Below are 27,993 nucleotides of genomic sequence, written 5' to 3' on the forward strand. Positions count from 1 at the left end.
ATGAATACCATAGTAAAATAGGAAATCCTACACCACAAATCCATCGAAGATAACAAACTACCGTACCACAATACAAAAATACCCTAATTTTTCCTTACAGGCTTTTCAACTATTCACAAATTCTACATCTTTATATGACATAAGAATAAATCTGCTTTCAGCAAATATGGCCAAAACAATGGACATATAGTAACTGGCAACCCTAATAGTATCCATACGAGAGACCCCTAGTGTCAATTAGATTGTGGATATCAAGATACTAATGGCTTATGTGAAAGATTACTCATTACAATGGGCAAAATGGGCGCATGCTGAATTAAATCTACTTTCAAACTGGGTGAAATTGAAATCAATCAGATCCCTAATTCTAAAAAGAATAAGCAGCTTGAAATCCAAAACGAAAATCAAAAATTGTATTTTATTAATCCTGATGTCCACGTTACTTAATATGACATGATAAGTATCTGTATTGGCAGACAAAGCATCTAATATATCGAAAACAACAAATCTTGCTTGGTTACCAAGGAAACCCTTCCTATGTAAAGTTAATGATACATTTTTCAATTTTAAGAAATACGAAATACTAGCTTAACATGGCTATGAATTACAATCTTTCCTAATACCAGTCAGTGATAAGGATACGTGTATTCTGATACTTTATAAGAATCCTTCAAATCAATATGTTATCGCTTCCTCTGCTAGCTGGTCAGCAGCGTATTGTTTCCCCTTTTATTACAATTGAATCAGGGTAATATTCTTATTATGACATGGTATACTTCAGACTTGCAATTAAATGGGATGTGGATTTTGATCAATCTTAAACTTTCTTTCCTCAAAAAGGTTTCTTCAATCAGAACACTTTTTTATTTGTTTCATCAGATTTTTATTCTTTACGTACAATGTACCAATAACAAACTGAAGGAACGCCTTCGTTCTCTCACTAATACGGCTTACTCTCCCAAGTAAGATAAACAACAGCGTTTCTGGGGCTTATTTGGTAAAACACGACAAAAGCCGTAACTAAATATGCAGAAAATGATTGAGTTCCTGGTTGACAATGTCAAGATATTCAGCATATTGTTAACATACCAATAGATACAAAATGTACCTAATGTTTGGCCCACTCGTTATGGGGTTTTTCATCACATGCTTAATGTATCGAAAAGCTTATCGGGACAGGTAACAAATACCTTGCCAGGTGGTCACAATTTTTAAAATCCTTGCTTTACTCCTTGTATGTCTAGTGATTATGTTGGTCAAAAGACTATTGAAACTGCAGGGGGACCATCAATCCTCGAGATTGGCTGTAGTCATTTAGCTGAATCTATCCTGGCAGGGTTTACGTAAAATATTGATATAAGTATAAATTACCTGATGTAGTCAAAAGTTGTAACTCTTTATTGTTTTATAAAGGGTTTTATAAACACCTTTTTTCTATGTTTCGGAATTGAACAAATAAGTCTGATTTTTAGTAATTTTGGGTATGACTGCAGAGTGGAACACATCTTTACTGAATAATAACAAAACAATAAGTACACCTTTTTAGAGTTAATAAAAAAGATATCGCAATATTTTCTGTAATATAAGTGTATCGCGATACAGGCAAACGAAACGATTCGATACGATACACAAAAAAGTATCACGATACGATATATCATTTCTGCCCTAGTAATCAACGTTGAAATCTATTCAGAGTGTAAGATTTTGCCTGCGTAATTTATTTTTGCTAGGTGAGCACCTCACACCCCTTTGCGGAAGCCCCCTCTCCTTCCGGGGTTTCTCCCTGATATTGTATATACATATCTGTATGTCAGATGTTAATGTTGATAAAGAATAGAGGCACGTGTGCACGAGTGGTACTTTGCTGGAACTGTCTTGTTAGCTTACTGTTTCGATAACAACTTATTTACAAGTTTTTTCAACATATCAACATTTAATGTCGTTTATGTTTCTTACCGTCAGTTTCAGTAACACAATTTCCCCTGTGTAATATATTTCAGTTTTAACTTTTATAAACTATCGTAGTTTCATGTTCAATTGTGCAAACTTTACAGGGTTATGTTATCATGCAGTTTAACTTAGCTTTGGGGAAAAGTGAGAACGAACGAATTCGCAATGCCATTTATAAGTTCTGATTTACTTTTGGTACTACAGAGCATTAAGAACTGAACTTTGAAAGAAAATCTCAATTCAAAATTTGATACTTCACTAATTAGACTATAAAAACCAGTATGATATTTTTTTATATTGGCTATCCGATTATGAAGCAGTTCTTACGTTGCAGCCGTATATGTGTGAGCTACCTTGAAAAAAATAGCACTACCAAACTCCATACTGTCCAACCTTCGATACGTATACAATGCAATGGTCCCAAGGATGAACGGGAAGGAGAAATAATACCTTATCCCAAATTAAAACAGTTTATATATACAAATATGTCACACTTGCTTTCTTGCTTACGCATGAAGACAACCATAGTCTATAACATACAACACACCATTCAATGTTGAACATAATATGAGCTTCATACTAGTGACACTTCGTACTAGTGACACTTCGTACTACACTTCGTAATAGTGACATTTCGTACTACACTTCGTACTAGTGACACGTGACACTTCGTACTAGTGACACTTCGTACTACACTTCGTACTAGTGACACTTCGTACTACACTTCGTACTAGTGACACTTCGTACTAGTGACACGTGACACTTCGTACTAGTGACACGTGACACCTCGTTCTAGTGACACTTCGTACAAGTGACACTTCGTGACATTCTCAATTTTTGACCTTATACTAAAGATAAAGTATGGATAAGTATCTACCTGTAACCCGTTTGATTGAATGATTTCTTTGCTTGTTTTCTTATTTCATTGTTTTTTGTCTTCAATTTTCGTCATAATTCGTTCATCTTTTTCGTGGCTTCTAATGACGTTTATGTGTCGATGAGCCTTTAAACCCTGAACAGCATGGGTTTTCTCCTGGTACTCCGGTTTCCTCCCGCACTAAGACCCTCCCCCGCGCTAACATCCGGGCCAACAAGAGTGATTGATATAGGTTGAAATAACTTATTTCATAATTGTTGTTAAAGAAATAAAGTTTACATGTAAACCATGAACAAACAATTTAAGCGATATAATTTGTTCACTGAAAAGATTTTTTATGAATTTCAAGTCATTCATCGCAGTTGTAAAATACTACGACAGTGTTAGCGAAAACAAGGAGGTCTGATGTTTCCCATTACAGGAGTGCGTGGGGCGACCAATGTGTTGACCTCTGCAGAATCAATGTTTGGATTCTCTTTGGCCTCTCCTTACTGGACAATTTCTTCATTAACCGAATTACTTTACCTCGTTGTCTTTCTTGGCAGTTCTCTCCTGTATCCCTACATAGCAATATTGTGTTGATGGGCGACTTAATGCAACTAAATCCACCACAGCCAGATCAAATATGGAAGACACCGGCTTTGCAGCCTTCTTCCTCAACAAATAAAAAAAAACCCACAAAAAACAAACATTAGTCATTCCTTGTTATGAACCTAATTGATTTAATACGACGGTTCTTTTTGTTCCAAAACCTTGCGAGGCGGTACGGTATTAGGAGATTTGATGAAGACAATATGACGGTTAACTGTTCAACACATGTTCCAGATGTTGTGTAATACTAAAATCCTTCTAGTGCTGACAAACAAGTCCTAGTTTACTGGCATACAACCAGAAATATATGATTTGCTGTATTGCCATTTCCTTGAACTTTATTTTGACCTGTCGGAGCGACAGTAACACTTGCATGTTCGTGAACAACTACGTGCTAGTATCCGTGCAGTAACACACCTTAACGTGTAACGTGTCTACGTTGACCTTTTGATATATAACTACTATATATCATGTTAGAAGCACACACGAAAGGCGCTTTTTTCAAGTAGGTAGACAGGTTTAATAAATACACAGCCAGTGGTGCAAGTGTATATATTACACTGAATATGTATAAACTTCTGCCGAGATAACATCATTGTGAACAAAAGATAAATTATTTAATTTTCGGAGCGACTTGCTCCTGTTTTCAAAACAATACGATTGTAATGTACATTGACGTGACACTTCATTTAAGACTGTTTGTCCTCAACAGTTCAATTCTTATTAATACGGTGAACACATTTCGGGGTCATTCAATGACATGACATTAACCCTATGGGGGTAGCATCAGGCACCGAAGCATTCACTTTGTTCACTCTATAGACTAATGTATCGGTTTGTGGTAATCTGATTAGCAGGTATTGTTATACAAATGTATTAACTCATTCACCCCTGAATACACATTTGAACCCTTCCAATTCAAAGGTTGGAATAGTTTAATATGAAATTTCAGGAGTGAATGAGTTAAGGAAATCTCAATCAAATTTTGACAATGAATATCACCAGTCGCCCTAGATTACCTTCATCACGTTCTCTGTAACAACATTGGTAGACAATCAATAAGATTTAGAATGTCATTGTTGATAGACATTTATATTTTTTATTGTTAATAGTCATTTGGAACATAAGCGAGTTTCATAAGTAACCTATAAAATAGAGGATAGATGTTTGATTGAAGACACAATCCAAACAAAGATAGAAACTGACACCTTTTACGAAAGTAGTAAACAGAAAACATAATGGATATGTTTATTGTGTTTGCTTTTGTCGCAATTTCCACGCACCACGTTTCTTTAGCACTTAACTTGAGTGATATTACACGTTGTATATAATTATGTGCTGTATGGGTTTTTTGACAGCACATACCATCATCAGTACTCGATACATGGCGTAAAAGGCCCTAACAGGAGACCCGTGGACCTGAACTGAGCCCTAACAGGAGATCCGTGGACCTGAACTGAGCCCTAATATGAGACACGTGGGCCTGAACTGAGCCCTAACAGGAACCCCGCGGACCTGAACTGTCACCTGAGCTGTAATACATGTATTTGTTCTTGTGATGTGACAAAGTAATATAGTACCTGTAAACCAAATACGGGGTTTTAACTGTGGATTCCCCGACAAAACGATGTTGGAGAGTGACCAACAAATATTGTGTATGTATCTGTCAGAAAATAGATTAAGTCTATAAAGTCGTCATTAATCCTCAGTATACCAGGTATGAAATGTTGATTATAACAGAGTACCAACATGTCTGAACCTTCGGACCCTTGAGAAAGAGTTATAATTGTTTTACCTGTTTAACCCCTTTTTGTTTGAACTTTAATTTTCGTACCGTCAAACTTCTAACACATTAGTTATATATCCAAGTTCCAATTCTCACTGACAATTAAAAAAATATAACCTAAAGTGTTATTTTATTACATATAAACAGAAGAAGATTGTTGAAATTTCGACAAAACAAACTAAATTACATTGTTTCAATAACAAGCACTTGTTTCGGTTCAGAAGATAAAGTTTACACTAACTCAAAAACAGTCCATAAAAACAATTCCTTGAAAATGACAATAGATCGTGAAATTGAATTCAAATTTACATGTAGTTTCCTTTGTCCCTGAAGTTGAATTTTTAATTTCATTTTTATGTTGGGTTTCTTTAATGCCTTTTATGAGTTTGTCTTTGCTTTTCGATGGGGCTATGTATTCGTACCTAAATAAACAAATTAATTCATGTAAATTGTGGGAAGTATTGTAACAATGTCGTGAATATTAATGTAATAAAACTTAAAATTTGTCATTTTGCTTTTTTTAAAGCCGGCTTTGTTTGGGTATTGTGTGCATGCTTTTGTTTAAACATGCGATTGTCATAATTCCCACCTGCGTTCATACAACCGTATACGTCGTCAAAATGAAGATCAATCCTTATATCTACACCTGACAATTGCATTGTTTCAGTGCTGTAAGAAAGAAAACCAGTAATAGTGGGTCGCAAAAATGGTAGTTGTGGTTTCAAGGATAATATAGTTCCAGTGAATCAACACCGGTATGAGTAAATTTAGAAATACTCGGTGAGCAACACGTTTTCCCTCACGTATGCCACATAGAATATATGTCGTTTCAACCTACATTCAAAATACTGTATAGGCCGTCAAAATGAAGATCAATCCTTATATGAACAATGAAATGGTCAATTTAAGCTGTCTTTCAAAAGCAGGGAAAAGTACCCTCACAACAATTGACAAGCAATCGTTTCTACATAAAAAAATCACCGAACTCGGTGAAAGCAAGGTTGATGTACCTCGAAGTTCTTTCATTTATTTTCGCATACATGACCGCATCCTCGATATCCAGGGGTTACGCTCACTATACCCCTGGAATATATCATAGCAAAATTGAAGGCACGAATATAGCTGTTTGATTGGTCTCAGGAAAAAAAACAATCGCTAGGCTGATACCTGTCCTTTGAAGATTACAAAGGAGAGACGCCCGACTTCAAAGCCTGTCAATTTTTAACCAGCCCAATATTGGACCAGATCTGGTCTTATCGGTCAAATTGAAGGCGAACCAAGTACTTATACCGGGTCGCATCTGATAGAAATATCCGGATATTTTGCTTGAGATGCAGGGATTGAACATCACTCTCTGATGTTAATGTGATATACACAATGCTTTCATCCTCATTTACCCCGAAAGAAATGCCCTCAGCCATAGGGTTTATATGAAAGAGACGAAATTCGTTCAGAGGTAACCTTACCTTGTAAAACGAGTTAGTGTTCGATTAAAGACAGATTGGCCAGTTGGGTTACTTAGGAAGTTTTCAATCAAGTTGTTGTCTTGACTGTTCCCAGAACTACTACAATACGTAGTGTAACTCCTATATTTAAGTGTAAAGAGCCGATTAGCTCACTTGGTCAAATGTCTTACTAAATTAAAGTCGTTTGCTTCCCCTATGCCTGTTTAAAATTACGCGAGATGTCATAGATAAACTTAATCAACTGACTTTCGCTTTATCAGGATTGTCTGAGGCCATGTTGAAGTGGTAAAGGATGCTACCGAAAATATGTTGCTCTAATTAGGGCCCCGTATCGGAGATACGGGTGCCCTATAGTAATCACTCTGTCTGTCTGTCTGTCCGTCCACAAATTCTGTTCCTGGCTGATAACTTTGGTATTTATTGACCGATGTACATGAAACTTGGTCAAGATGTTCAGTTCACAAAAATACAGATTGAGGTAAAAACTCAAGTTCAAGGGCCAAGGTCATTAGGTTCAAAGGTCAAGGTCAATTTTTACATCTTTTCACTGATGAACATTTTGTTATGACATGATGAAGCAAAGTTGATCAGAATTAAACAAGGAGTCAGCAGACCAAAGGTCAAGGTCATATGGTCAGGGGTCAAGGTCAAATTTTGTAGCTTTTCACTGGTGAACATTTCGCTATGTCATTATGAAGCAAAGTTGTTCGGAATCAAACAAAGAAACACACTGAGGTAAAAAGTTGAGGTCAAAGGTCAAGGTCATAAGATTCAAAGGTCAAGGTCAAATTTGCATCCTTTCACTGATAAACATTTTGTTATGACATGATGAAACAAAGTTGATCAGAATTGAACAAGGAGTCAACTGACCAAAGGTCAAGGTCATTGGCTCAAGGTTAAATTTTGTACCTTTTCCCTGATGAACATTTTGTTATGATATTATGAAGCAATGCTGTTCAGAACTTAACACAGAGTCAAATGACCTTAGGTCCAGGTTACGGGTCCAAAGGGTCAAGGTCAAGTTTTGTATTTTTCACTGATGAACATTTTGTTATGATATCAAGAAGCAAAGTTGGTCGGAATTAAAGAATAAGTCAACTGACCAAAGTTCAGGGTCACTAGGTTAATGATCAAGGTCAGTTGGGTCCAAAGGTCAAAGACAAAGTGGATCTCTGATTTTGACCCTGGATCTTGATGTAGGAGGTGTATTAGGTGAAATAAAACAAATCAAAGCTAACAAATGAGTATTGCACCGGTATTTATATTTCTGTTAGCCCAGCAAATATGGAGGTGGAAGGAAACAAGACTCACATCATAGTACATGTAAAATGTATATTTTGCTTCCTTGCGATTCTTTTTGAAGTCCAAATGTCAAACGTCAAGCTCAGCTATATGGGCAGATTGCTTCTTGATGATTATGGGGGATATATTGCCACAAGACGGGGCCCTTACTGACCTGTCAGTGTTCTAGATGTTTACAATGACGAACGTGAGGGATTTGGATTTGGGACCTTTTTTTCAATACGCAGGAGCAGTTTCTGCTGTCCTGTGGTCAGCTAGTCAGTATCAAGTGATCTCTGTTTTTGAATGTGCTTTTCTTGTATGGTAATTGTGGTATCGTTTAGGGTGATTGCCATGTATATTCCCGATTTGATACCTTCTGTATCCATAGAATATCAGGACTAGAAAATAAAAAGTGAAATGGACTGTGTTTGAAATGTTTGCTTTATCTTTAAATCATGTTTGGTAATAGGGTTATGTGGATCAAGATCTTACCGGATCAATAATTAAAGAAAAATAACCTTTACTTTGCGATCGTAATTTACATCGTTGATACCATCCCGTACGTGTTACTTACTCTAGAAAAAGAAAGTACATTGTTACTAAACAGGTTTTCAGCAAATGGTATGAACGCAAATCCTAGCAAATTTCAGGCCATATGTATAGGGGGAAAAACCTGTGACAACATTAAATCCTTTTCTATTGGAGACCAGGTAATTGATTGTAAAATAGTGTTACTCTGCTAGGTTTGGAGATTGACTCTTTATTGAGATTTGATGACCATGTATCTAAGATCTGTAGAAAGGCCTCCAAACAATTATTTTGAAAAGAATTGGAAATAGTCTTACCAAAAAGGGAAAGATCACCATTTTTAAATCTTTTATTTAATCTAATTACAATTACTGCCCCTAGTCTTGCATTTTTGTAGCCTCAGCAACACTCGAAAGATGGAAAAGATACAGGAAAGAGCTCTGCGTTTTATTGAAAACGATTTTGCCTCACCTGTGATAGATATTTTACGCAGAAACAACCTCACATCTTTTCCCCTTGTTAGAATGAAGACTATGGTAACAGAAGTCTTTAAAATTTTAAACGGGCTAGCCCCAGAATTTTTAAATGATTTGATTGTTAAAAATAATGTTGAATATAATTTCAGGCAAGAGAACACCATTAAGGTACCAAGAGTTAGCACAACACGGTATGGAAAAAAATCTTTTCGTTTTGAGGCTGCCCAAGTGTGGAACAATTTGCCTAATGAACTGAGGAAAGTAGAAAATGTCCAGAGCTTTCGCAGACTGCTGCACACTTGGGACGGCCAGTTGTGTTCCTGCGCCATATGTAACTAGTCTTGTTTGTTTGTTCAACCCTTTTATCATTTCTATACTTAGTTTTTACCATGTCTTGTGATACCATGCTTCTATGGTTTTACTTCCTTTCATTTTCTGCTTAGTGCTCTTATTTACGCATTGTATGACTTACTCAATGCTTGTCAAATCATCTTTTTAATTTATGCTATATTAGCTTATATTCGGTCAATTTTAACTCATGCCATATTGACATTTATGTATATGCTGAATCATGGTTTCTTAATTTGTGAGAATGTGGCATGAATCTTTTATGCAGCATTAATTTTAATATAGATTTTTACTTTGTTCTGTACGTGCCAAGTTGTTTTTAATTACTGCATGCTGTGATCTAAAAAAAATTCTTGTCTGTGCATGTATACACCTTGCTATATAATGCCTGTTGTTTTCTGCATGTTGTATTTTATATCCTGTTGTATACCTTTTTTGTCGTAATAATAGCGCTACAGAGCTAATGTTTCCATTATAACATATACGACTCTAAATAAAAATTCTTGTATCTTGTGTTCCAAACTCAACGTAAAGGGAGGCAAATCATTCTTGGTTTTGGGTAGAGTAACTTCCCTTAGGGCAGAACTCTCTTCTAGTTTACAATAGCTGAAATGAAGTAGAGACGAACACGTACCGGACGACGGACAGTAATCTTAATAGATTCTACGAATCACATGTATGCAACATACCCGGTATCATCATATCACATTCGGTATCTTATTTTAAAGGAGGATATATATTTTGTTCTTTAAACGTTTTCGTCAACCCACCATTGCGATCACATTCTCGGATTTGACATTGCCCGCTTGGGCTTGGTATGGCTAGAATATATTAGCTAATGTTACTCTACACATGTGTAACAACGTATGCTCACTGATCTTAAATGTACCTGTCATTTTGCTGGACATGAAAAACCGATGAATTTGTTAAAATTTTACTCTTTTCAGTCCTCGCTGATGTGATCAGGGGCAATATATAAATATCGGGTCCAGTACACTGCTGATTGAGCTATGTACAGATGTAGCTGTAAAGACCTATCTGAAATAGGTCTTTTGAGCTATTTTCATTTGATTTTTTTTCAAGGAAAACGAAACAAAGTCGCTTTTAAAAGAAGATTGTACCATTAGGTTGATAACAAAAGACATTAAATATAAGTATTCTTTTTAAAAAATAATGATGTAAAAAAATCGGAAATTTTACATTTATGAAAATAAACATCTAACTGTATGCTTTTTGTAGTTAATATTACCATAAACCTTATTGTTTTATGCGACTTTGCTTTAATTTAATGAAAATTGAAATCTGAGAAAATATAGCTCAATACAGCTATAATGTATAGGTGTATATAACTATATAGGTCTTTATATTTATATAGCTCAATCGGCAGAGTGTACTGGACCTGTATATATATGAGTGCATGTATGTAACCACAGGAGTATAACGTCTAATCAATGTAACTAACAATCTGTATACATTTTTTTTGATCGCATAATGGGTATTTTTTTATATGCAGATTGTTACAGCTATATTGATAAAACCTCAAACTACTGTAATGTGGCCTCTCGTCTGGCACCAGACTTAAACATTTAACAGATACAGGAGATGTACTGTCTGGTGTGGGGCCAGAGGAATTTCGGGCTAGCAAGAATTGGACTGCAACTATCTATGACAATAAAAGTTTATATCCAGTATAATTGAGAAAGCAATAACCCTTGAAGGAAGAAGAACCAGTTGCGAGGATACACAAATCTCTAGTCTATTGTGGAAATTCATGTTTGAATTATAAATTAAGTTAAAAATTGATAACTGGTTTCAAAAGGATATCTATAAATATCAGCCGAAGGTTTGGTCCGTTTGTTTTCCCTGAGACCAATCAAATAGCTGTAGACGAGTGTCTTCAATTTTACTATTCATTGACATATTCCAGGGGTGCAGAGAGCGAAAGTGATTGTAACCCCTGGAGTATCAAGGATGCCTTATCCCTCAAAGGATTTTTTTAATATCAAAGATATCTTACATATATCAAAGAATCTAAGAAATAGAGCAAAAATGTATACAAGAACAATTTCCATGATTGCTTAAATATCGAGGTGAGCAATACATGTCCGCAGAGCCTCATGTCAATCTGTTTGATTCCTTTTTAGCCCACCATCATCTGATGGTGGGCTATTCAAATCACCCTGCGTCCGTGGCCCTGGTCCTTCCTTAAACTATTCTTGTTATCGCTATTTCTCAAGAAGTACCCGAGGGATCTTTCTCAAATTTTATATGTAGGTTCCCCTTGGTCCTTAGCTGTGCAGGGCAACTTTTGAGACTGATCGGATAAACAACATGGCCGACAGGCAGCCATCTTGGATTTTGATAGTGAAAGTTTGTTTTTGCTTTTTCTCAAGAAGCACCTGAGGGATCTTTCTCAAATTTTATATGTAGGTTCCCCTCAGTCCTTAGAATGTGTAGGGCAACTTTTGAGACTGATCGGATAAACAACATGGCGGACAGGCAGCCATTTTGGATTTTGATAGTGAAAGTTTGTTATTGCTATTTCTCAAGAAGGACCAGAGTGATCTTTCTCAAATTTATATGTAGGTTCCCCTTGGTCCTTAGCTGTGCAGGGCAACTTTTGAGACTGATCGGATAAACAAAATGGCCGACACACAGCCATCTTCGATTTTGATAGTGTAGGATTGTTACCGCTAATTTTCCGGAAGAACTAGAGGGATCTTTCTCAAATTTTAAATGTAGGTTCCCCTTCATCCCTCGTTGTGCATGTTATATTTTGAGGCTGATCATAAAACCAAAATGGGTTAAAAGAAGAACTAAACAGATCTTTCTCATATTGCAATGATCGATTCTATTTCTTTCACATTAAGTACTGTACTAGTAAATATGTGAAATGACAAACTCACTTTGAAGGTTGGCTTTCATACACATCAGTATGAAGATCAAAAGTTACCTCAAAGTGCATTTACTGTTAACATATGACTCATTCAAACAGATTAGAGGAAAGAAGAGAAAAGATCGAACTGACAAAGAACTAATGAAGATGGTACAATGGTGGGCGCTAAGATCCCACTGGGATTTCGTGTCATAGAATATGAAACATCAAAACAATATATATAAAATTTAAATGTATTAAGGATAAACATTCTGCTGTGTATCATATGTATGACAAATAACACTTGATTGTAATTTATTTGTCTTTATTTTCAGGGTTTGATAGTGCAATGTCCTAAATACTTGAAAGTGTGACAATCAATAACTCAACCCCTACTTAAACAAAAGCTGAGTGTGAAATGTCATCATCAGACTCCCCTATACCTGTTCAGCTCCAGGCTTTCATGTCTGATTTGCCCAACCACATGTCAGGGATGATGCCGGAGCTCACTGTCATGGGGATCGTCAACTGGGTGGCAGCTGGTGCCATGGTATTTGGAGGAGTGGTTCCGTTCATTCCTCAGTTCAGAGACATCAGGCGGTCTGGTAACACAGATGGGTTCTCTACATTTGTCTGTCTCACACTGCTCATAGCCAATATACTCAGGATCATGTTCTGGTTGGTATTAACTATGTAAAAATTATGTAAATTGGTATGTCTCTTAGACTTTCTTAAGGCAGTACCTGTAATAGATTTGCCATAGAAAAAATAATTCACTGAAAAGATTTGAATATAACTTAAGTCTAGACCAAGTTTTTCAAGAATCAGTTTTGGCTGTGTACTTCATTAATTATGGTAGGTTAATTTTTTCAATATTGATTTTATTTTGTTGCCTTGCAATAACTTTTCTGGTAACCTTTATGAAAAACATTGTGTTTGTAAATCTGTGTATTCGTAAATAAAAAGAAATCAGTAAAAAATCAAATTTCAAAGAAATTCAAAATCTTGTATGCATACAATGACGGTAACAATGTACATCCAGATATAAAGACACATGGACTGTTTATATTCATTTGCAAAGTATGTACCTATTCATTTTTTTTCCAAATTCAAGTATAATAAAATAATGCATGACATTACTCACAGTATTAATGTTTCATCAATTTTAGCGGTTTAGTGACTTGTGTTTACATGTTACAGTCTTTGCTGTAGGCCTAAAATGACCTTTTTTTGTCAAATGGCCATTAAGTAAGAGTTAACAAGCTCAACAAATTTGGACCGGGTCATGTTCAAATATAATGTGATCCATGATATAATAGCAAACATGTTCTTTAATTTGTTTGAGTTTCAAAACGACTAAAACAATGATCCCACAAATTTGCTTCTTACAAGTGTTGTATATTTGAATTAAATATCATCTATTCGTATCTCCTAAATTATAACTTAACGGATATATATATAATCTGGAATAATTCAGAATCAGACATGTTATTGGGTAATTTATTGGTGCATCTGTCAGCACACATTCTTAAGAATTACTTATAAAATTGGAAATGCTGTAATATTTTAATGAATCTAAATATTTTTTGAAACTGTACTTATAGGTTTGGAAAGCACTTTGAGTTGCCTCTTCTTGCCCAAAGTGTTATAATGGTGTTCACGATGATGATGATGATGCGCCTGTGTGTACAGATGAAGAACAAGTCAGAAATAGTGGCGTCAAAACAACATCAATTTACTGGTAAGGTCCCATAATTACATCGTATAATGACATTTGGCAACCTAATCTTAATGTTATTCTGTATTATAAAGTATTTTTAGAGATAACATTTATATCCTCAATATATTGTACAGTATATATTTGAATGTATGGAATCATATTGGTGGCTGGTCAAGGAAGATAACAACACTTATACATGAACACTTACGTAGTATTAAATTGATACCACATATATTATGCACACAATATTTCAAACCTTTTCTGCACATCTTTCATTTCATATACAGATATATGTGGGTTTTTGAATTTGACATTCTTTTCAATATACATATAATTATCTCATTTGGTGGTGTATACCACCCATACAGAATTTTTCACAAAAAATGCTTTTTATCAATGTCTGTCTGTCCATCTACAACTTGAATATTTCTTTTAGTTTTCATTACTATACAGATTTACTATGCTATACTTTTTCTTTCATTACCCTTTTCTAATATTTTTTCTTCATAAAAACTAAATTCTGTCAAGACAACCTACCAGTATATCTATAAGACATATATTCTAATTTAATCTGTGTAAGATTATCACTGTTTCAAAGTCTGAATTATTCATGACCGTTTACGTTTTAAAATCTTAATTTCCTCTTTACTAATAACTTTAACATAGTATGAGGTAAGAGGCACCTCAATTGGTCTACATCTTTTCTCATCTACCTTACCTATTTCTTTTCTGAACTGGCTTCCTTTGATTACTGACAGCATTACCATTTTCTTGTGTCATGGCTATCAATGAGCTTACTGTGTTGATAAGATGTTTAGCAAGTGTGACAAATTGTATCTGCTGTAACTATGTATCGGACTATCCGTGTACAGTATTAGTGTGATGTTATACTTGTGAGGACTTTTATAATATATATCTAGTGTATAGTTTATCCATGACAGATCTTACCTGGATTTCTACTCATCAACACCGTAAAAGGACATGGTGTCTCTGGTCCTCCTCTTTAGTTAGGAGGAAAACGTTTTAAAATATTCATCCATGGTATGTAACTGTCTTAGTCTCTAAGATAGTGTTAAGCACCAACACATTTTCGCTGCTTATAGAAGATAACAATTTCATTCATTGGTGAAGTAATTTCTTACAAATTGCAAGTAAGGCAATGAAGCAAAATGTCAATCTGACTAGCAAAGCACACAGCTCTTAGATAAACAAGATTGAGTGAGTTCTAGGTAGAGAGTCAGGCCTTGGTAAGTTGTCTTTCTGTCATCTCCTCTACAACCATACAAAGTCAATGACTGGTTTGAGACCCCTTTAGGGAGTTAAAACACTTTGATGTTATTCTTGGGTAATTGTACAGTGTATAATGGTGCAGAAAAGTATTAACAAGAGTTAGGACAGTACTGCAATAGAAAAGCTCCCTGCTTCTTGGTAAAGAGTTTCAGAATTCCCATAGTCGAGCAGAGATGCTTTTCTGAAAAGTTATAATGTGTTTTCGTTTCTGTTTATATAAACTATTTTTCTGTACTGGTACATTCAACCCTAATAACACACAATTTGACAGAGTTGTCTCTCTTTATGGTATGTACATTGTATAACCATTGTGGAGGGACATCAATTTTACTAAACAAGACATTTTCACTAATTTATGATATTATTTCATTTCATTATTTACTAAATACTGCCATGTGAATAATTTATAATACTTCAGCATGAGTTTTATAACTAAGACAAACCATTTATTACATTGCGAAATACATCACATTCTGGATGCAATATGAATACTGATGTGATGACGTAATATTCCATAACCTAATACTTGTAACGGGACTAGTACTACGGCTTTGCTTCTCTCTGTGCCCCTCCTATCTATGTTGGGACTGAAATTGTTTTCCAAAGGGAAAGAAACTTTGCGGAGTTCAAGAATCCACATGTCAGGGATCAAAGATCATTACATACAATCATACATATTTATAAAACAAAGATAAATCACCTGCTACATATAATATGTTCATCACATATAAAACCTTATGATATAAAATTTGTGTATCGAACCTGGTAGATGTTGTCACTGGTTCATAGTTGTGACAGATTACTTTTTATCAATAGATTTGATTTTCATTTTATCTTATCGAGTTTCCAACTAGATTATCCATTTATTGTGCTTCTCGTTTAATGTTTCATTATAGTATATTATGTTCTATGGACGATTGTTACTGTGTGTTGTAGTGCATGGTAAGGTCCTCGGTTGTATAGCCATTGTGTATCTTGTGGATACTCAACGCAGGTGAAGCAAGTGCTCTCCTGTATATGTCTTGTAGAAATTTAAAGAGTTAAAACCAAAAAGTGATAACAGTTCTCATGATATTTTTCATTTTTATTCATTTTATTTCAAATTCCTTGCTTAAAACTTGTAAAATCTCTTGAATGCTATATTTAATGAATTTGCACAGGTAAACAGCTAGTATTACTTTATAGACAATATCAACAGTTTATTAATTGCTAATTTTAGATGTAGCTCTATAAAATATTTAGTTGAACATATTGGACTTAACATAAAGTTGTTGCCCTAATTCCAAAATCAGCAAAATAAAATGTCTATATACAACTGACATTCTTTAACGATTTCATGGACAATTTTGTTTTTACAACATTTTGTCCCAAATGCCATGAACAGTAGTGTGAACTGTCAAATATGTGGCTCTGTGATGTCAGCAATAAATAAGGGTTGATTTTCTTTTTGGTTATCATGACATCAGAAATTATCAACAATATGGAATAACAGGTACTAGACCGAAGACAGATCCTACCTGTACAATAATAATTTCTGTGTGGTAAGGTGAACAGACTTTGTGACCATGTATTACAACTACATTATCATTATACACTAACATGTGATACTGATAATAACACACCGGTACCATACCCCCTATCTACATTTAACTCACTGTCAGTCTGTTGTTTGCTGTGTTCATGGCAGATTCTAAGAATCACCCTCACCAAAATGGCGACTCAGAAACCTCCCGGTCATACCCCTCCCTGGGGAAGGCTGCGGGCAGGTCTACATTCCTTGGTATGTAGTCAATAGTTTTCAATCATATTCCAATTTTCATCTGCACTGACCGTAACCTTCATTTCTCTGCTTCTTAATACAAACACTATAATTATAGCACTGTGAGTGTGGTATACTTCGTGTTAGCTTGGTTAAGTTGGTGGGAATTCGACTTGCTAAGCAGGGGTGTACAATTACTCCAGTCTAGTGCTCAGGACTGAAAGGATTTGACGTCTGGGGCTAATGAAAATGTTCGGTTCTCACTGGGAGAGTATTGGCCTGGTTAGAAAAGCTTTTTAAAATGTGTCTGTGGGCTAGTACTTGAAATAAGAAATTGTACACCTCTGCTTATATTTTCCCTTTTACCACCTCAAAATGTTTAAAGATCAACAGTAGTTTATGTTTTTTATATAAAATTGAGCAGAATGTTAGAAATAATTTTGCAAATTAACAACATTGTATATTATAATTTATAATATTTAATAATTTATTGGTTTCTGATTGGCCCTCTCCCCATTTGTTCAGCCAGTAATCTGGTTTGTTGTTTGGTACCCCCCACACATGAAAGGAGTGCACACCTACATGTACCTATAAACAGAACAAGCAAACAATCTCTGTTTTGTCATCAGTAATGTCCAATGAAAACATCACTTCTGACATGTTTTATTTTGATGTTTGTCTTTGTTCATTTCTATTACCTCATTCATTTACCTCTGAATTTCATAATGAACTATTCCAACCTTTGAATTGGAAGAGTTCAAATGTGTCTTCAGGGGTGAATGAGTTAATTAATTTTGAAACACATATGGAACTTGACCTTACATTCTAGCTTATGAAAATGTTTGTATTGTGATTCTTTAAACTGGTAGCAAGTTTGGATATTGTTTGCATTGGCAATGGTTCAGAAACCTCGATTCTGTTTATTATCTTTAATTTATCATTATTCATACTTAGTTATTTTTGCATTAGTTTATTTCCACTTCTGCAGTGCATTAATTATCCCCCCACCCCCCTTGAAGGCCAGTTTTATGTGGTTGGTGAATATTGATTTCCATGGGTAGGTACTCAAAAGTTGTGGAAATATATACAAACTTGATTAACAGAAAAACATGTCGGTGTGAAGTTACTGTAAACATAGTTAAATATATGTAAAGTTCTTTGAACACAAACAGTAATTTGAAACTCATTTTACGAGCTTGAAAGGTCTGTTTCCTTTGTCAAGCAAGAGTCCAAAAAACAAAGCTGACAAAATAAGTTTTCAATTACTCTCTGTGTTCAAACAAACTTAGTATATATTAATTATTCTAAATTGATGAATCTCATTCCGAACATAGTGAAACGCTAATAATTACATCAACATTGCCCAAGTTAGGATTTCTACACCATAAATGATGCAACAAAATAATCACATAGGAAAATAATTCCCATTTTACTGAAAATTCTTGCATTCAGCTTCAATATATCAAAATATATAAATAACATTACTTAGGACAGTGTTCAAGTATGGTGTTACTCAAGATAGTATTGAAATCATCAGAGCTCCAGTTATTTCAGAATTTACAATAATTGGTACAATGATAAATGGGTTTTCATGTTATTTCGCTACACAAGACTGATTTGAGACAATTGAAGACATAAAAAGTACTTGTATTTTAATGGCTTTAGACAAAGTTATAAGTCACTCAAATCTGATCTAATCAGACAATTCAAGTGGACAGCTAATGTCAGGAGAAGACCATTGATTTATGTTCAAACATATAATCTAAGTAATGGCACTTAATCCATATGAGATACAAATGTAAATATATTCTTTGCAGATTAAGACACTAAATTATATAAAAGTGACTTAGATTCAGATGATACTTTTAAGACACTTGGACCTGTATGGTCTAGATCAGATTAAGACACCTAATTACATAGAATTGACTTATATTCAGACTATAATGTTAAGACACTTGGACCTTTATGGTCTAGATCAGATTAAGACACTTAATTATATAGAAGTGACTTATATTCAGACTATAATGTTAAGACACTTGGATCTGTATGGTCTAGATCAGATTAAGACACCTAATTACATAGAATTGACTTATATTCAGACTATAATGTTAAGACACTTGGACCTGTATGGTCTAGATCAGATTAAGATACCTAATTACATAGAAGTGACTTAGATTCAGACTATAATGTTAAGACACTTGGACCTTTATGGTCTAGATCAGATTAAGACACTTAATTATATAGAAGTGACTTATATTCAGACTATAATGTTAAGACACTTGGATCTGTATGGTCTAGATCAGATTAAGACACTTAATTACATAGAAGTGACTTATATTCAGACTATAATGTTAAGACACTTGGACCTTTATGGTCTAGATCAGATTAAGACACTTAATTACATAGAAGTGACTTATATTGAGACTATAATATTAAGACACTTGGACCTGTATGGTCTAGATCAGATTATGACACTTAATTACATAGAAGTGACTTAGATTCAGACTTTAATGTTAAGACACTTGGACCTGTATGGTCTAGATCAGATTAAGATACCTAATTACATAGAAGTGACTTAGATTCAGACTTTAATGTTAAGACACTTGGACCTGTATGGTCTAGATCAGATTAAGAGACCAAATTACATAGAAGTGACTTATATTCAGACTATAATGTTAAGACACTTGGACCTGTATGGTCTAGATCAGATTAAGTCACTTAATTACATAGAAGTGACTTATATTCAGACTATAATGTTAAGACACTTGGACCTGTATGGTCTAGATCAGATTATGACACTTAATTACATAGAAGTGACTTATATTCAGACTATAATATTAAGACACTTGGACCTGTATGGTCTAGATCAGATTAAGACACCTAATTACATAGAAGTGACTTATATTCAGACTATAATGTTAAGACACTTGGACCTGTATGGTCTAGATCAAACATCCTGATCAAGGTAGAGTATTGTCTATGTGATGGTCCCTTATACTATATGTATGTTACCTACACCCAACCCGTCCCTGAACAGACTCCCTAGTAGTGCTAGTATATATCAACTCACCTACGCTGTTAATTTTGATGTTGTGATGCTTATTAGCATGGTGGTGTTTTAATATTTTTTGTTTTCAATAGTTTATCGCTGTCCTTTATTTTTAGCCAAACATAGATGTTTCAAAGTTTGCAACTCATTTTAATTCGGGAGGATTATTGTTTGTCTTTACAAAATCAACTTTATTGAAGCAGTGTTGGGTTTTTTTGGCTGTCAGGTGTAATTTTGGCCAACATTTAATGAACTTATATGGATATTAAATAGTACCTGTCTGGATATATGTAATTCACCATGCATTTATGAGTCATTGACAAATATTGACCACCTTATCATTGAAGTGTTAGAAAGCAATTCTCATGAAAATATATACACCCATCATGGAAATAAATTGGATGGTCACTCGGGGAGTCGATATACCCGCCACTGCTCTAAGATGAAATTTAGGGGAGTAAAATGTCAATAATGCCATATTGTTATACATGTCTGTTATTGTTCATGCTGATATTTTTGTACATTGTACAATCATGTATTAATAATGTCACTATCAAGAATAATGCCAATATATGTTAAAATAGGTAAGATCAAGTGAAGTTATAGATATTAGTTTATATCAACGTTTGTTTACTGTCCCAGATGAATGAGATGATCATGAAAAAAGATGAGTTGTCTTATGATGGTTATATTATTTATATAGTTTTCTACATAATCTGATGACAATTTTTGTCGAATGTTACATTAATCATGTTATATGGTATGATGTGTGAATTTAAAAAGTAGGAAAACATGTTATTATTGACAGATGTTGTGTTCTACAATGTACAATATCAATTCTCAGTTTTACGATCATGAGATTTACAGATGCTGTATTATCCATATCACTGTTGAGTAAGATTTGGAGGCAGATTTATAATAACAGCATATGAACGTTGTTAAGAAGACGGCAAAAGTCAGAGTGTTGCATGACAGAGGAAGTTATATTGATATTTTAGCATGATGTTTACGAACAGAATCGTGGCACTGTGATATACCCCGACCCATCCATGCATGAATCCCAGTTTGTTACAGAAATGTTTGTTTTTGTGGCTGATTAATCTGTGATGTTACATTATATTATTATTTTATCCTGTTAGTCTGTTATAGCGAAATCAGTCATGGTAAAACTGATACCCTGTACAATACCTAAAATGTATAAAACTGATTTAAACTTTATCTTCGAGAGTATTGTTTGCATATTGTTAAACAAAGACCTATGAATATGAAAATATCTCTGTCTAGAAGAACTGTGGATGCCTTTTAATTCACCTGATATCGAGAATTATAGATCATACAAATGAAATTCAATCTTTAAACATTTACTCTTCTATGAATGTTAACCAGTGCAAAAACGTTGGAATACAGAAATATATATTATTATTGCTACTGTTACTGAAAAATTTTCAACATTAAAAATGTAGTTGATTCTATGTAGATACTAACTACAATTTTGGAGATATTTTTCGAAAAGTCTTAACTATATGAGACGTATGTTACATTAACTTTATAGATATCATTAATTCATTGAAATGTATCTTTGATCTATTCGAAGATATTTCCATTTAATGATATTTTTTCTTTTTGTTTAGATATCTATTTCATTTGAATATATCTCTAGCTATTATCAAATAACATGAGATTTCTATATCATTGAAAAATATTTCTGTTATTACAAAATTTATTGGAATTATCTCTGTTATATGTAAGACTATATATATATATATTTCACTTAAGATATTGATATTTTATTTTTAAAGATGTCTTGAGTTTCTTGAATAGATCTGTGTATATCGTATCTAAAATGAACTAAAGGTGGATTGCTAAGGTCAATGGGTGCATGTGTCTTGTTTCAAACAGCATCACACATACAAGTTAATGTGATAATGGACTCTTGAATGGGTTAATACCCAGAACATTACAGTTTATATCAGTAAGCCTTGGTTTGAGTTTTAACACTAAAGTATAGTAATCACTTTTATGCATGGCATTTAGTAGGCTTGGTTGTGTAATGTATTTTACACAGTGTTATCTACCAAACAACCTTACATTGGTTTGATTTTGACCTGAAGATTTTGAATATATTTACGGGTAGAGTGAAGTGCCATATCGGATTAATATTTGGGAATTGATTCATTTTCCTTTTTATGCCATGTTGTTTTACTTTAAAAAAAAAAAGATAATGAAAATGTTGATCTTGTTTCTCTATTGATCTACATGAATGTCATACACAAAATTGAGACATATATTTTGACATATTTTTCCATATTTGCCTCAATTTTCAACTTCTACCAAGGTTGATCAAGTGATCAAGTTTTCAGTGATCAAGAAAAGGAAAACATTTTATCAAAACGAGTTATAGATTAATAACTATTGCTGTTTTATTTTTTGTGTTCATTGAAAAAGAAACAAGTTAAGGAACAGACATTTGAAATATGTAAAAGACATAGAATATTTGAGTAGTATAAAATCAGTGCCCAAATACTTCAATTTGTGGCATTTCACTTTATTCCTTTCTTGTCAAAAATTCTAAAAGCTGTTTTATTTTGTTTGAACACTACCAATAGTAATCGGGTATACATGTATGCTTATTGCTTTTGTGGCTAATGACAAGAGCTGATGTTGTATATCATTTTCATATATGGATATGTACTGTCAGTTTAGAGAAGTTACAGATTGAAATATAAATTTCGAAGTTGAAAAAAAATAGAGATGAGATTATATCATATAGAACAATAAGCTATTATAAACATGAAACAACAAAATGTGAAATTAACATGCATGTAAATTCATTCTGTTCTTTTAATTTGATTAACTACTAATCAATATCAACGTTACTAAGTGATAGAAATTAACACAAATAATTCATGATTTGTTCTCTAAAAGTAGTAACAATCTGTTCAATCTTTGATAATTGGAATTAGATTATCATTAAAAAATCATTTGTTTTGTTTTGTAGACTTTGACCGTCATCAGTTTTGGCAGTGGACCGACTTCAAAAGTTATATCCAGTTCATCATGTTGTTCACGGCTATGGTGGCACTGCTGACCTTCCTCCTCTTAAACAACATTATCTATGTAGAACTTATAGGATTTCTAGCTGTGTTTGCAGAAGCCTTATTAGGGGCACCACAGTTTTACAGGAATTTCCAAAATAAATCAACTCAAGGAATGAGGTAGGTCAAACCTTAGTTTCTTTTTACTTGCACGTACAGTACAAGGAAAGAAGTAGGTCAGTGGTTTCAGCTTTTTACAAAAAAAAAAGCATTTTTTGTGAATAACACTGTACCATTAATAATTGCTGAATTAAAATGATTGGTACTTGTTTATTTAAATTGAAAATGGATACTAGTGGGTAAGTGGCCTGGAAACTTTTACCATGGCATTGCCACCATACACAACTTTATACAGTACAACGGATTACGTACAAGGAATGAGTTGGGTCAAGTCTTAGTTTATATTTTATACAGTACATTGTACAAGGAATGAGTTAGGTCAAGCCTTACTTCATATTACATACAGTACAAGTAATATGTTCGGTCAAGTCATAGTTTATATTTTATACAGTACAAGGAATGAGTTGGGTCAAGTCATAGTTTATATTTTATACAGTACAAGGAATGAGTTAGGTCAAGCCTTCATATGACATACAGTACAAGTAATATGTTCGGTCAAGTCATAGTTTATATTTTATACAGTACAAGGAATGAGTTGGGTCAAGTCATAGTTTATATTTTATACAGTACAAGGAATGAGTTAGGTCAAGCCTTCATATGACATACAGTACAAGTAATATGTTCGGTCAAGTCATAGTTTATATTTTATACAGTACAAGGAATGAGTTGGGTCAAGTCATAGTTTATATTTTATACAGTACAAGGAATGAGTTAGGTCAAGCCTTCATATGACATACAGTACAAGTAATATGTTCGGTCAAGTCATAGTTTATATTTTATACAGTACAAGGAATGAGTTGGGTCAAGTCATAGTTTATATTTTATACAGTACAAGGAATGAGTTAGGTCAAGCCTTCATATGACATACAGTACAAGTAATATGTTCGGTCAAGTCTTAGTTTATATTTTATATATTTGTTCAATACAAGGAATGAAGTAGGTCAATGGTTTCAGCATTTGATTTTTAGGTCACCTGAGCTTTAGCTCAAGTGACCTATTGCTATCCGTTTTCATCCGTCGTCGTCCGTCGTCCGTCGTCCGTCGTCCGTCGTCCGTTAACATTTTACATTTCAAACTTAAAGTCAAGTTCTGCCGGGCCGATTGAACTGAAAGTTGGTAGGAATGATCGCCTCATGGTCCTGACAAAGTGTTGTTATTTTTCGGGTCGATCAGAAATCCAATATGGCCGCCACGGCCACCATTTTGAAAACCTATTTCAAACTTAAAGTCAAGTTCTGCTGGACCGATTGAACTGAAAGTTGGTAGGAATGATCGCCTCATGGTCCTGACAAAGTGTTGTTATTTTTTGGGTCGATCAGAAATCCAATATGGCCACCACGGCCGCCATTTTGAAAACCTATTTCAAACTTAAAGTCAAGTTCTGCTGGACCGATTGAACTTAAAGTTTGTAGGAATGATCGACTCATGGTCCTGACAAAGTGTTGTTATTTTTCAGGTCAATCATAAATCCAATATGGCCGCCACGGCCACCATTTTGAAAACATATTTCAAACTTAAAGTCAAGTTCTGCTAGGCCGATTGAACTGAAACTTTGTAGGAATGATTGACTCATGGTCCTGACAAAGTGTTGTTATTTTTCAGGTCGATCAGAAATCCAATATGGCCACCACAGCTGCCATTTTGGTAAACTATTTCAAACTTAAAGTAAAGATCTACTTGGCCGATTGAACTGAAACTTTGTAGGAATGATCGAATCATGGTCCTGACAAAGTGTTGTTATTTTTCGGGTCAATCAGAAATACAATTTGGCTGCCATGGCCGCTATTTTGCTACTAAGTTCTAATAGGCCGATCTCACTTAAAATTGGTCTAGGAATGATCAGCTCATGGTCCTGACAAAGTTAAGTTAACATTATACTATTTTTTACTCAAATTGGTACATATTTCAACAACAAAAATAAATACTGTAGACTCAGGTGACCGTTTAGGCCCATGGGCCTCTTGTTATTATTATTTTTTATTGCTGAATTAAAATGAGTGGCACCTGTCAATTAAAATGATGAATGGATACTAGTGGGTAAATGGCCTGTCAACATCCTTTCATCCTTATTCTAACCCCCACCTCTGGCATTATTTCGGGGGTGGGGGGTGGGGGGGGGGGCATGTAGAGTTATCCATGTCCACCCCTTCCCAATTCAGTGTTATTGCTCTAATGAGACATTATACATCGGTCAAGGATGGGAATGCCTCAGATAAACTGATATTTCTGTGTTCAATGGTCAGGCTGAGGTCACATTTTTTATGGAAAAATCATCAAACATTTCAGAGTTATAACTCAAGTGACTTCTCAGCAGAGTTTTGATAAAACTAAATATTCTATAAGAGAGTTGTCAGCAACAAATCTAATTTTACATTGAAGGAGCATTCATTTTTATGGAGGAGGGGGATTTATGTAATTCAGACATTTTCTAGTTTGATGACACGATGGTACAGTATAGATATTGACAATGTCTCAAATTTACTTCGTCAGCTTTTATGGGAGTTACTGCCCTTTGGTTGCTTAAGAATACCTTGAATAGGTTTGATGCTTGACATTCAATCTATTTTATAGAAATGTTTGTCCTTGTACTAGGATGATAGTGATTTGACCTAAGTAACCTGTATTTTCTCTGTGTGTTTCAGTAAGAAGATGGTGGGGTTCTGGACTTGTGGAGATGTGTTTAAGACTGGTTACTTTATCCTGCGAGAGGCACCACCCCAGTTTTGGATATGTGGCATGCTGCAAGTGTCTATAGACATATCTATATTTGTACAGGTGTTCCTCTATAGGAACCTCCGAGCTCGTGCCCCCAAATATTACAGTAGTTAACCTATATATAGTAGAGTTTTAAATTCCATTAACCCTACAGGCCGTAGGTGTATTTGCCTGTAAGAGAATATATATATGTTATATGCTATGTTGCAGCATTTGTTTCTAAAATTATCTATCACACCAATGTTAACCTTTTTGTTCTTTAAACTTTGATATACTTCATGCTCCACTCCATGTATAGGTGAACACAACTAGCAGATATGAATAGGTGAATTATCACTGTGTTAACTGTAATAGTCCAAGCCTGCTTGTATAAAACATGCATTCTCGAGATTTCATCCAGCCTCAGATTGTCCATTATCAGTAATTGAGATTTTTCATTAATTGTGAATATTTCTGCCAAAACTAGATCTAAATTGAACATTTGTCATTGACAATTAGTCATATTGGAGTTTATATATTACAAACACAGAACTGCAAAAAATTCATCCCCTGACTTGTGATTTTGTGTACATCTGCAAATTATTGAAAAAAAAAAAAAAAAAAAACTTGCATCATTTAACACTGGATAGAAAGATGACTTAAATTACCACATAATTTATAAGACAAATGTCATATTTGGAATGTGCATGCAATGAGTGAACAGTAAGAAATGATTTCATCATTAAAATAGAATTATTTTACGCTTTTCATTTAAAAGTTTTGTAGTTTAAAGAGATTTTAGAATGAACAACAGTACAATTTCTCTTGAAATCTTATTTAAGCTGAGTGATGCATGCTGCTGAATCTCTGTTTTATACAAGGTACAGGCTGCTGATGTGTATGTTCTAAATTTAGAACTTCATTCCTTTTTCATTAAAATGTTTCTGGAACTATCCTAAACTTTCATTTTAGCTTTTTATATTTTTGCTATGTCAAGCTAAAAAGAAAACTTTGGGGTGACATTTATAAACCTCTTATGAAATAAAATTAAGATTTTTCTTACTAAGGATGTATGCAAATACTTGTGGAAAACATCTTTTCTGAACCCATTGTCGCGTCCTAATGATCACAGCCTTAAAGACATGTCTATAGTCTTCCTTGCAAAGTCACAATACACAATAACATTTCTTAGTTCCAGTGTCACAATAGGATGTCACAGGAGGTAATACTCAAAAAAATAAATTATTTGAGTATATGCACTGTATAACGTATTAGATACGTGATCTAAATACACATTTACCATCCGTATTTACACACATATATTATGTGTGTATTTGTAAATGTGTGGTAAAAGAATTGGTGTTTTGAAATATACAACATATGGTAAACATTGGCCTAATTACGAATATATCTTTATTATATGCTCAGTATAACATAGTAGTCATGTGATATACATATGTATATTTACTTGTTTACCACACAAGTTTAAACACATAAAACATATATCTATATAAATTGGTATGTGTGTGAAAGTTTGGTAAAAGAGTTGGCGTTGGGAAGTATACATAGAATTTATTAATCTTGGCCTATTTATTTCTGATTAGCTTAATGACAGTTTCACAAATTTATTACTTAAAATGAATCAATAACATGAAAAATTTGTATAAAAAATGATACAAATTTGAAGATTTATTCTGATCACATTGACTCCAAAAAAAAAAAAATGGACCTTAAAATCTGTTTGAATACTAACTCATTCACCCTTGATGTTTGGTAAGGAAAGGAGTGCGCACATACCGGTACATGTACCTATAAACAGAACAAACAAGCAGTCTCTGTTTTGTCATCAGTAATGTCCAATGAAAACATCACTTCTGACATGTTTTATTTTGATGTTTGGCTTTGTTCATTTCTGTTAACTCATTCACCCCTGAAATTTCATAATGAACTATTCCAACCTCTGAATTGGAAGAGTTTAAATGTGTCTTCAGAGGTGAATGCCAGTCAGCTGTTAAATACATGTAGTACGGCGGTAATATCCAAATCTAGTCAGTTGTCTTCATTTTGTAGTAAGAGGTGTAGATA

The 27,993-nt window shown here is 34.1% G+C and overlaps 1 protein-coding gene across 4 annotated transcripts; it reads left to right on the forward strand.

Annotated features, from left to right (window-relative positions):
- The first annotated feature begins 9,898 nt into the window (after positions 1-9,898).
- On the forward strand, positions 9,899-27,860 carry LOC110453605 (PQ-loop repeat-containing protein 1-like). Of its 4 annotated transcripts, none has more exons than XM_021502608.1 (6): positions 9,899-9,982; positions 12,517-12,859; positions 13,786-13,922; positions 16,879-16,971; positions 22,998-23,214; positions 25,857-27,860. In XM_021502608.1, the coding sequence occupies exons 2-6, from the start codon at positions 12,600-12,602 to the stop codon at positions 26,041-26,043; spliced, it is 894 nt and encodes a 297-aa protein (XP_021358283.1). In that variant the 5' UTR covers positions 9,899-9,982; positions 12,517-12,599; the 3' UTR covers positions 26,044-27,860. The 4 variants fall into 4 exon arrangements, with proteins under 4 accessions (XP_021358283.1, XP_021358286.1, XP_021358284.1 ...); XM_021502609.1 differs by having other exon boundaries at positions 9,912-9,998; XM_021502610.1 differs by having other exon boundaries at positions 9,927-10,018.
- The last annotated feature ends 133 nt before the right edge of the window (positions 27,861-27,993 follow it).

The sequence above is a fragment of the Mizuhopecten yessoensis genome, unplaced genomic scaffold (genome assembly GCF_002113885.1).
Source record: "Mizuhopecten yessoensis strain PY_sf001 unplaced genomic scaffold, ASM211388v2 scaffold7473, whole genome shotgun sequence".
Lineage (NCBI taxonomy): Eukaryota > Metazoa > Mollusca > Bivalvia > Pectinida > Pectinidae > Mizuhopecten > Mizuhopecten yessoensis.

What these genes read in the sequence shown, in the direction of transcription:
- LOC110453605 (XM_021502608.1), top strand. Translation starts at nt 12,600, where the DNA reads ATGTCATCATCAGACTCCCCTATACCTGTTCAGCTCCAGGCTTTCATG. An exon ending in GGGCAGGTCTACATTCCTTG is followed by an intron (nt 16,972 to 22,997) that starts GTATGTAGTCAA and finishes TTTGTTTTGTAG; the next exon opens with ACTTTGACCGTCATCAGTTT. An exon ending in AAATCAACTCAAGGAATGAG is followed by an intron (nt 23,215 to 25,856) that starts GTAGGTCAAACC and finishes TGTGTGTTTCAG; the next exon opens with TAAGAAGATGGTGGGGTTCT.